The 11,900-nt window shown below is 41.8% G+C and overlaps 1 protein-coding gene across 5 annotated transcripts in view; it reads left to right on the top strand.

Moving 5' to 3' along the window:
• Window positions 1-11,900, top strand: part of CNTN2 (contactin 2) — a 63,305-nt gene that overhangs the window by 40,551 nt on the left and 10,854 nt on the right. For 4 of the 5 annotated variants that reach the window (XM_056815792.1, XM_016430101.2, XM_016430100.2 and 1 more), the window contains exons 15-19: window positions 50-208; window positions 2,426-2,575; window positions 5,838-5,908; window positions 6,572-6,806; window positions 7,266-7,381. In XM_056815792.1, coding sequence (XP_056671770.1) covers window positions 50-208; window positions 2,426-2,575; window positions 5,838-5,908; window positions 6,572-6,806; window positions 7,266-7,381 — 731 coding nt within the window. Of the gene's footprint in view, window positions 1-49; window positions 209-2,425; window positions 2,576-5,837; window positions 5,909-6,571; window positions 6,807-7,265; window positions 7,382-9,165; window positions 9,218-11,900 lie in introns of all 5 variants that reach the window. The other variant, XM_007481248.3, reaches the window with a different exon arrangement.

The following is an 11,900-nucleotide window of genomic DNA, read 5'->3' on the forward strand; positions in this document are numbered from 1 at the left end:
GGCTCCTGAATCAGTCTGGGGTCTGAACCCTCCTCCAATTCCTTGGCAGGTCCTCCAGGTCCTCCTGGTGGAGTGGTGGTGAGGGACATCAGCAACACCACTGTGCAGCTTACTTGGAGCCGGGGCTTTGACAACCACAGCCCGATCGCCAAGTATATCCTCCAAGCTCGATCCCTGCCTGATGGGAAGTGGAAACAAGTCCGAACCAGTAAGTAACTCTGGGACTGCCTGACCTGAGCTAATCACACTGTAATATGGACTTCCAAGAGCCCCATCTAGCAGGCTATTCTCCTGACATCTATATCCCTCCTCAACTCCCAGCATTCATCAAGTCCATGAATTCCTTCCTTCCTTTGTTCACTCATTAAACACTTTTTGAACACCTGATGTGTACAGTGCCTTGTAGAAGGTGCTGAGGGGCATGCAGTGATAAATAAAACACTGTTTCTGCCTTTAAGGAGGTTAGTATATAATAGAGGAGATCAGACTTATTTACTACAAAGTGGCAGTTTATATTAAATTCTACAAGCATAATTATCATTCACACATATTTATTTATCTTTAACAATCATCTACTACAACTTCCTCCTTTTAAGAGAAGAGGAAATGGGCAGCTTAGGTAGCACAGTGGATAGAGCACCAGCCCTGGAGTCAGGAAGACTTGGGATTGAATCTGACCTCAAACACACTTCCTGTATATGTGATCCTGGGTAAGTCACTTAACCTCAATTGGAGAGAGAGAGAGAGAGAGAGAGAGAGAGAGAGAGAGAGAGAGAGAGAGAGAGAGAGAGAGAGAGAGAAGAAAGAGAGAAAGGGGAAAAGAGAGAAAGGGGAAAAGAGAGAGAAAGAAAGAAAGAAAGAAAGAAAGAAAGAAAGAAAGAAAGAAAGAAAGAAAGAAAGAAAGAAAGAAAGAAAGAAAGAAAGAAAGAAAGAAAGAAAGAAAGAAAGAAAGAAAGAAAGAAAGAAAGAAAGAAAGAAAGAAAGAAAGAAAGAAAGAAAGAAAGAAAGAAAGAAAGAAAGAAAGAAAGAAAGGAAGAAAGGAAGGAAGCAAGGAAGCAAGGAAGCTAGGAAGCAAGGAAGCAAGGAAGCTAGGAAGCTAGGAAGCTAGGAAGGAAGCTGAGAAGAAAAGTGAGGTCACAGTCAGTTGGGCAGCTAGGTGGCATAGTGGAAAGAGTGTTAGACTTGGAGTCCAAAAGTTGCTGTTTTTAATTATATCTGATACTGATAGGGATCCCTGATGAACCTTTAGAATAGAATATTGCTTTTCATATGTCCATAAGGGAGAAAAACCTGTTTTTTCAGGAACCACAATTCTTGTTAAGTTTACCTTGTAAATGAGTTTTTTTTAATCCATTTGGATTTGTTTTTGTTTTTCCATTTATTTGTTTGTTTATTTATTTATAAAACTTTACCTTCTGTCTTAGAACTGATACTAAATATTGGTTCCAAGGCAGAAGAGTGATAAAGACTAGGAAATTGGGGTTAAGTGATTTGCCCAGTGTCACAAAGCTAGGAAGTATCTGAGGCTAGATTTGAACCCAGGTCCTCCTGATTCCAGGCCTGACTCTCAAACCACTAAAACACCTAGCTCTCCAGCTTATTTTACAGATGAGGAAACTGAGGCAAATAGGGTTAAGTGTCTTGTCCAGGATCACACCATTGACAAATGTCTGAGGGCACATTGGAGCTAAGAAAGATGATTCTTCCTGTTTCTAAGCCCAGTGCTCTATCTACTGAGTTTGAATCCTGCTTCAGTCACTGACTCTGAGATCTCCCAGCCTCAGTTTCTTCATCTGTAAAATGGAAATAATAATAGTATTTACCTCCCATGGTTGTTATGAATATCAACTCACAAGGATGTGTTGGAGCCATCTTGAATGCTAAGAGCCAGCTGATAAGTTTTCGGTGTGCACATTTACACTTTGGAAATTAGTAGAGCTTCCAATCAGGCCTTGGTTTATTGTTTCATAGATTGTCTCGACTTAAGAAAGTAATAGAGAAAATGTTAATAATGCAGATTTAACTTAAAAATGAGTCATGAGTATACCTTTTTGAGAGCTGGTTGTAGAATGTTTACCAGCAGGTCCCCAATGTGTTTTAAATTTTTTATTTTATTTTCACCTCTGAATCATCTCCCTCCTTTCTCTCCCTCCCCCACCCACTGACACAACCCTAATCAAATAAAATATCAAGTAAAATGTTTTACACATCTTAAAGTACTAAGTAAAGTCTAGCTATTATTATTAGTTATTAATATAATTCTTATTGATATAATTTATCATTATTATTCTTGTTTCGCATGACAGATCTATGACTAAAAGGTGAATCTCCTTATTCCCAGTCCAATGCTTTTTTCACTGATCCATCCTATCTTATGTTCAGAGAATGGAAGAAGCTAGACCATTGTGATTTGTTTGTCTTACAGATCCTGCTAATATTGAGGGAAATGCAGAGACTGCCCAGGTGCTGGGCCTCACCCCCTGGATGGACTATGAATTCCGGGTCCTTGCTAGCAACATCCTAGGCACAGGGGAGCCCAGTGGACCCTCTAGTAAAATCCGGACCAAGGAATCAGGTCTGGGCTTTGGAACTTTCTGGAAAAAAGTGTGAGGGTGGAGACAGAGATAATGGCACCCCAGGTTGGGGAGGGGTGAGAAGAAAGGAGTACTGACCTCCGAGTTGAGACTCTTGGGCTCTGGATTTGAAGAGGATATCACTGAAAAGCTTGCTTGTGATGGTGGGAAGACATGATGAACTACATGATCTCTGAGGGTACCTTCCACTGAGATTCTGTGGTTGAGTAATATTGGTGGGAGCCTGGGACACAGAGATAAATTGATGGGAGTGGGAGATTATTAGACTGTATCTCCCTTTCCTACTTCTCACCACTCTCAGATAGTTAATATCTGGAAGGACGCTTTGAGGAAGAATCACACTCTCCCCTCCTCTACCAGCACCACTCCCTCACCAACTTTATCCAGAGAGGGAATCAAAGTCATAGAATCTTAGCACTAGAAGAGAACTCCCAGCTAAGAAGGAATTCCCTCTTCATCATCTTGACAAGTAGTCATCCAATCTCTGAAAGGCCTCCAAATGGGGAATCCACATTCCATCCAAGATGGCTCTAGTGGTTAAGAAGTTTTTCTTTATTGCATTTTATTTTCTCAAATATGTTTTATATCCTAGAAATCTTCCCTACTGCCACTTCTACCCTTTGCCCTTAAATATTCAAAATACGTACAATGCTCCATCTAAATGTGATAGCATTAGTTTTTGTTTTGTTTTGTTTCGGGGTTAGACGAGATGGTTAATACGGTCCTTTCTAACTCTCAACTTCAGTTAGGTTGCAAACAGGCAAATTTTTGCTTCCTCTAAGGAAAATCTTCCTAAAAATTGGAACCATCCCAAGGAAGAATAGGGTAGTGAGTTGGCGCAGTGGATAGAATGCCATACCTAGAGACAGGAAAATTCATCTTCCTGAATTCAAATTTGGCCTCAGAGACTTACAATCAGTAATCCTAGACAAGTCCCTTCACCCTATTTGCCTCAATTTCCTCACCTTTCAAATGAACTGGAGAAGGAAATGGCAAACCATTCCAGTGTATTTGCCAAGAAAACCCCAGATGAGGTCAGGAAGAGTCAGACATGATTAAAACTACTCATCAACACCAAAGGGACAATAAGCTGCCTTGGGAAGTCCTGGAATCCCCTCTGACTAGAGAAGACTTCAAGCAGAGGCTGAGTGACCACTCTGAGGATGAGGTGAGGTAGGAGTGTTCTGTAGAGGGAATTCTATTTGTGCATACAGATTGAACCAGATGACTTCTGAGCTCTTTTCCATCTCTGAAATTCTGTGATTCTTTGGGTTTTGAAACATTTGTACATTTGATCTTGTGCCAGGATTTTCATTTGCCACTTTCAGGGAAGCAAGATGTCTTTCAATGGTCCTAAATAGACCTCTTCCAGGCTTTGAGGGAGTTGTCCAGGACTTGGTGAGCCAGTTGGTGTTCTCCCATCCCAAATCCTGCACAATTTGATTTCACTGACTTCCATTTTTCAGGCTTCATTCATTCACCTTTCCTCCTGGCCCTTGTGTCAGCCTTACCTCTTAAGTTTTTGTGTTTGTTTTTTTAAACCCTTGTCTTCTGTCATAGAATCGTATTGTTTCCAAGACAGAAGAGTGGTAAGGGCTAGGCAGTTTGGGATTGAGTGACTTGCCCAGGGTCACACAGCTAGGAAGTATTGGAGGCCAAATCTGAACCCAGGACCTCCCAACTCCAGGTCTGGATTTCTATCCACTAAGCCACTAAACTGTGCCCTGCCTATAAGTTCAACCTTCGACTTGATTTATATACTGAAACATTTGAACTCTGGGCCATTTTACCCCATCCTGCACTGCCACTCTGTCTTCGTTAATCTATCTTTATCACTTGTCTCAAATCTACCCACTTCTCTTTATGCATCCATACAATTCCCACATTAGTTTAGGTCCTCATCAACCTGTACATTGCAATGGACTTCTAACAGATTCCCCTACTTCCAGTGTCTCCACTCCACTTTATCCTTTATACAAACTGCCAAAGTTATAGCCCTAAAGTATAGGTCTTACATGTGCATCTGTTTGCCCTTGCCCTCTGCCCCCTGTTAGGCTAGTTGAGCTCAATGAATTGGTCTCATCTTAATATCAGCCTAGAGGATGTGAAGAGGGAGATATTCTTCCTTCTTTTCAGAGATGGGGGGCTGGCAATATAAAACATTAGAACATGGAATGTCAAACTTTTTCAATGTGTTGACTAGTTTCATGGCACTTTCCTCCTTTTTTAAGTCTTTTTTATGTACTATGACAACTACAAGTTGGGTCCCTAGAGCTTAGGTGCTTGCTCACTTAGGACTCTAAGGTTAACCCTGGGGGTTTGAGGAATTTTCTTTTTTTTAATTAATTACTTTTTTTTTAATTTACAAAAGTTGATTTTATCTCCCTCCTACCCTTCTCACCTTTGAAAAATAAAATAAAAACAAACCCCTGGTAACAAATATGTATTGTCTAGCAAAACAGATTCTCATGCTTCTCACGCTGGATGAGTTAGAATGATTTGATTGATGTATTCAACCAACCCCCACCCTTGGACATTTAAAAGAGATCACTCTAAGATAGAAAGGAGAAGAACAAACTGAGAAATATACATGAAAGAAAAACAAAAGATACCAATAAAAAGCCATCTTTAAAAAACTGGTGGGGGCAACTGGGTAGCTCAGTGGATTGAGAGCCAGGCCTAGAGACGGGAGGTCCTAGGTTCAAATCTGGCTCAGACATTTCCCAGCTCTGGGACCCTGGGCAAGTGACTTAACCCCATTGCCTATCCCTTACCGCTCTTCTCCCGTGTATTGATTCCAAGATGGAAGGTATGGGTTTAAAAAAAAACTGGTCCAAGCAGACAAGAATGAGGGAAGAAAAACAACTATCAGAGAGAAAATAATAATATTAATAATAATGTACAAAAAAACCAAAAAAATTATTTTTGTTTAACTTAACTAATTTAATTACTTAGGCTGTTCCTTCTTCTTAGTTACCTCAGAGGAAATTCTCATTGGCTTCTGCCACCAAAGAGAAAACAAGGAATCTGTCTATCTGGATTTCAGGGGGCCAAGACAGTGACCCTTTGCTCCTCTTTGTCCAAAAGTAGTTGGCTTGTCTCTATATGATTTGCTTGTGGTTGTTCAGAAAGTTCCTTGTTATTAACAGGTCATGTCTGTATCTTCTGATCTCCTTGGTAGCATCCTCGGGACCCAACAGTGGATTACTAAGTTACATCTGTGTCTTTTAATGTTCCCTATAGCCCCCACAATAGCACCCTCAGGACTCAGTGGAGGAGGCGGTGCCCCTGGAGAACTCATTATTAACTGGAAGGTGAGCAACAAAGACCTTGACTTCAGGAATAAATCTGACTCATAGGTTATAAATTTAGAGCCCAAAGGGATCGTGGAGGTCATTGAGTCCATCCCTCCCTCATTTTGCAAATGAACACTGAGGTAAACAGAGGTTGAGTGACTTGACCAGGGTCACACAACTAGTAAGTAATTGAGTTAGGATTTGAATTTGGATCTACCCGACTCCAGAATCAGTTAGCACCATGCTGTCTCCCCCTCTTCTCCTCATTTAAACAGATGCTTAAGAGACATGATGGATGAGTTGAAAGGGTTCAGAAGATAGGAGAGATCTAGTGAACCAACACCTTTGCAACTCCACCTTTGCAGCAGAGTTCTTTGACAGAGTCATTGCTCTTGACCATCCTACACACACAAATCTGTATTCCTGCCATGATTTGAGGGATAACTGGGGAGAGGAGGGTGTCTTGGAATGACTAGATTTAGAACTGGGAGGAATCAAATTACAGATATACAAAATACAGATACAAATTACAGATAAGGAAACTGAGGTTCAGGAATAGAATTGACTGCCTTAGGACAACAGATAACAATTCACAGAATCAGGAATTAAGCCAGTTCCTTTGCCCCTAATTCCCCATGAGGTCCTCTGCTTCCTAACTCTATGCTCTTACCACTTTTGTAGCCCATGTTGCGAGAATACCAGAATGGAGAAGGCTTCGGCTACATACTGTCCTTCCGCAGGCAGGGCAGCTCAGACTGGCAGAGGGCCAAGGTCTCCCAGGCTGATGCCCTGCACTTTGTTTATCGTAATGAAAGTGTCCGGCCTTACACACCTTTTGAAGTCAAGATCCGGGGATACAACCGCCAAGGAGAGGGGCCTGAGAGCCTCACCACCCTAGTATACTCTGCTGAGGAAGGTAGGCTGCACTTCCAGGGCTCCCAGCCTCATCATTTATGGGCTGGAAGACCAAAGACCAAATCATTCCTTCCCCAAAATACTGCCATCCTGATCACCCAAGGGGTAGAACCAAAGCCCTGGGAAAACTAATGCATTTTCCAAGGTATTAGCCCGGGATCTTGTTTCTAAGTAGCTGCTGGGGGTGGTTGGGCAATAAGGAACACCCAGGAAAATGCCCAGAGTCCACACTGAATAAATATATGGATGTTTGGCTGCCTGAGTTCATTTTTAGGATCTCCACAGACCTGGAGAAGGTTTGGTTCCTGCTCAAGTGGGCCACAATCCCTAGAGAAACAGCTGCCCATGGCAGAGGGAAGATCCAGATTATGGGGGCCCCAGGGCCCAAGGCATGGGTTTCCTATATGTAAAACACTTGAGTGACCCCAACAACCTAATCACTTCCCATGTTGGTCTTTAGAGCCCAGGGTGGCCCCAGCTAAAGTCAAAGCCAAGGGGACTTTGTCCTCAGAGATGAATGTGATGTGGGAGCCAGTACACCAGGACGACATGAATGGGATCCTCCTAGGGTATGAGGTAAGCATTGCTCCCCACAACCAGGATATAGGTGAGAGGACGGGCTGAGCTCTGCCCCTCAAGGTGTGAAGCCATCACTTGAGACTCTTCCCCATTCCCCATAGGTATCCAACTCTACACATCTCTTGATGGGACCCAGGAGGTTCTGGCCCTTCACAGAGAGGCCAAAGCCTGTGACTCTCAGACCCTGCAGAGAATATGATGGCAGCCTTTAAAATGCAGCTGAGTAATTCAGTGGAAGGAGGAGAGCCAGGCATAGAGACAGGAGGTCCCTATAGATCATGTAATCCAACCCCCTTATGTTATAGGGGACTTACCCAAGATCATCAAGGAAAGTAATACAAAGGAGATTTGAACTTGGATCTTATAATGAGCTAATACGAAGAATCTGAGTGAGCCAGAGGGTGAATGAGAAATGAGGAAGAATCATAAATCTTACCCTTAGGGGAGGAATAAATAATAATTCATAATACTAGCAACTTAGTGATGCCAGAGATAGGCTGCTGAATTCAAATCCAGCCTCAAATTCAGCTAGCTATGTGACCTTGGGCAAGCCACCTAACTTCTGACAGAGTTTTCTCATCTATAAAATAGGGATAAGAGCAGCATCTATCTCCCAAAGTTGTTATGAGGACCAAATGAGATAATAATAGCCAAACACTTTGCATAGTGCCTGGCACATAGTAAGTGCTATTGAAAATTTAACTATTATTATTTTCATAACAATAATACAAATGATTGTCATGCATAGAAATAACATTAATAATAACAAAAATTAATGACAATGGCATGTTATTGATAATTATTATTTCTATGGCATTAACATTTATTTAGGACTTTAAGATTCACAGAGTCCTTTAATCTCAGATGAGTTTCACAGTAACCCTGTGAGGGATTACCATAAGCATTATTGCCTCCATTTTACAGATAAGGAAACTGAGGCTCACTGACATTAAAGGATTTCCTAGAGCCACAGAACTAGTAAATATTAGAGAGCAGACTCAAACACAAGACTTTTTTTTTTACTTCAAATCCAATAATCCATCTATTATACCATTCTTCATTCAAGAAAAAGATAATTAGCCAATAATAATGCATGGAAATGCCAAACCAAGCTAGTCTACTATAATGAAAGGAACCAGAAGAAAGGCTTCCATCTCTCTCTCTCTCTTTTTTTTTTTTTGGTGGTGGGGGAAGGACAGTAGATCCTTTCTGAAGAACTGATAGGAAGGCAAGAAAAGAAACCTAAGGGAAGAGAATGCATGGGAGACTATACACTACAGCAGAGGATATACCCACGAGATCATTTTGTTGTTGTTATTGTTGAGTGTTTCAGTCATGTCCTATTCTTCCTGATCTCATTTGGGGTTTCTTTGCAAAGAATTCTAAAGTGATTTGCCATTCCCTTCTCCATCTCATTTTACAGAGGAAGAAACTAAGGCAGAGTTTAGTGGCTTGCTTAGGGGGTCACACAGTCTGTAAGTATTGGAGGCTAGATTTGAACTCAGAAAGATGAGTTAGCCCCATGAGATCTTAGAGCTAGATAGTCAAATTTTGAAATCTGTTATCAGCTCTCAATCACTCATGATATGGATAAGCCAGAGCTGAATATATTCTAATAGCCATTTGCCTTTGGTTTGAAAATACTCTAGAGCACTGGCTTTCAAGCCAGGAAACATGTTCAAGTCCTAGTTTTTATTTTACTTGGCTGGATAAGAGAAGTTAAGCTCATCTCTCTGAGACCTCAGTTTCCTCATTTAATTCCTACCCTTCCTCCTTCATAGGGCTGCTACATGAGCCCTATGAGACAAGCAGATGAGAAAGCATCTTGCAAATGTAAGAGACAATCATTTTCTTCCAGATGACTTTCCCTTTAGGATGATTAATTAGCCAACAAGCATTTATTAAGCACTTGCTATGTACCAGACCCAGTGCTAAGTGCTGGGAATAGAAAAAAAGTTTAAGCAAAAACAAGTCCCCTCAGTAGATTGAAGGCCTATAGATGGGAAGTCCTGGGTTCAAATCTAGTCTCAGACACTTCCCAGCTATGTGACCCTGGTCAAATCACTTAACCTACATTGTCTAGCCTTTATCGTTCTTCTGCCTTGAAGAGACTAGATACGGCTATCTATCTACACATACATACATATTTTTCATATATATACACATATTTGACACACACACACACACACACACACACACACACAGATGTGATTACAAAATGGATGAAAGTGGCATCAGAGAGAAGGCACTAGCAGCCAGGAAAAAGGGAAAGGCTTTCTCAGGAGGTGACTTTTAGGATGAAGTGCATTCCAGATGTGGAGAGAGTCCAAACAAAAGCACAGGGGCAAGAGATGAATCATTTTATATGAAGAACAGTGAGCAAGCCAGTATGGCTGGTCTGTAGACTTCAGGGGGATGGGGAAGGGAAAGAAAAAGGTGGAAGGTGAAGTAGCTTCTAGGTTATGACGAGTTGCTATAGATACCGAAGACAGGAGCTTCTCTTTGGTCCTAGAGGTAACAGGGAGCCATTGGATTTTACTGAGTTAGGGGGATGAGGGGGGAGAAAGGGCACAAGTAAAGATAACACCAAGGTTGCAAACAGAAAAGGACAGAGTTGGTGATATGCAACAGGTCAGGGGAGAGAGACAGAGACAGAGACAAAAGAGATGAGGAAAAGAAGTGTGGGGGGGGAGGAGGAACAGAGTCAGAGAGACAAACAGACAGATAGACAGAGAGAGACAGAGACAGAGAGGCAGAGGGACAGAGAAAAAAAGAGACAGAAAAAATTTTAACTAAAAAGATCTGATTATCATCTGAAAAGCACAAAAAGGAAAGAGGAAAATGCCTTGATCAGAGCCTTAGAGGACACCTACAGTTAAGGGGGGGAGGGCACAGATAGGTAGTAGTCCTGGGCTCAAATCTGGCTTCAGACATTTCCTAGCTGTGTGACCCTGGGCAAATCACTTAACCCCCATTGTCTATCCCTTACCACTCTTCTGCCTTGGAATCAATACACAGTATTGATTCTGAGAGGGAGGTAAGGGTTAAAAAAAATGTTTGATAGCAATCATGATCCAGCAAAGGCATTCAAAAACAGGTGGTGGAGAGCCAAGAGAATTAGAAGAACCAGAGAGAAGAGAGTAGCTAGAAGGAAAAGATGGTCAATAGTGTTTGATGCTAAAGAAGAGTCGGGAAGGATGAAACTGAGAAAGGACCATTTGCAATGGCAACTAAGAGATTGTCATTATCTTTAGGAAGAGGAGTTTCACTTGAACGATGTGGTCAGAAGCCACATTGCTTAGCGTTTAGAAGAGAGTAAGTAGAAAGGAAATGGAATCACCCTCTGCCTGAGATTTCAGGAAGTTTAGCCACAAAGTGGGAGGAGAGATACAGCACAAATAGCTTTCACAGTGAGAGTCAGATCAAGTGAGGGGCTGGGGAATTGTTCCTTGGGGAAGACTTGAATTTGTACAAAGGCAGAAAAGAAGGAAACAATGGACAGGAGAAGATTGAAGATTAGCACAAAAATAGGAATGAGGGTGGAGACTATGTTTTAGAAAAGGCAGGAGGGTGTGGAATCAAAATTGTATAGAGGGAGCAGCTAAGTGGCTCAGTAGATAGAAAGCCAGGTCTGGATATGGGAGGACCTGGGTTCAAATGTGACCTCAGATGATTCCTACCTATGAGACCCTAGGCAAGTCATTTCACACACACACACACACACACACACACACACACACACACACACACACCATTGCTGAGCCCTTACCACTCTTCTGCCTTGGAATTGATACTTTATATCAATTCTGAGATAGAAAGTAAGGGTTTTTTTTTTAAACTACTTAGAGAGAAGTAAGCAAAGGTATCAGTTGGCCACATTATTGTAGTAAAGGAAGAATATAGCAGGGGATGATGGCAGAGGAGAGAAGGAGCTTCAAGTGAATGGACTCCAAATTTTGGTGAAATATTAGGTGAGATCCTTAGCTAAGAATGGATAGGAGGAAAATGGCTTTGGAACAACAGTTGTGGCAACTGGGCTAAGAAATCAATTAGCCAGAATGAATAGAATTGCCTTACCAAAATGAGAGTCCACTTGTCAATTAGTCACCATGATTTGTCATGGATCTAGTCAACATTTCTGGATTTCCTCCAATTCCATTTAATAGTGTTCAATAATAGGAGAGGAGATGAATAGTGAAAGTAATCTGGGGTTATGATTTGACAAGGCATAATCAACAACAGGACAGAGGAACAAGGCTTTTTTAGATTAGGGCAGTGATAGCAAACCTTTTAGAGACCAAATGCCCAAACTGCACCCCTCACCTTACCCCAGCTCCCATTGGACTGCTGGGAAGAGGTCATGTGAGAAGTGTCCTCAGGTTCACATGAAGAGGAGGAAGGGAGCATACATGTCATAGGCTCAACAATGTCCTAACTAGGGCATAGACTTGAACAAAGGATGGAGATTGGGAGTAGAGAAGAACGTAGCTAGATCAGAAGTGCCAGATTGGAGACC

This window comes from Monodelphis domestica, chromosome 2 (genome assembly GCF_027887165.1).
Source record: "Monodelphis domestica isolate mMonDom1 chromosome 2, mMonDom1.pri, whole genome shotgun sequence".
Lineage (NCBI taxonomy): Eukaryota > Metazoa > Chordata > Mammalia > Didelphimorphia > Didelphidae > Monodelphis > Monodelphis domestica.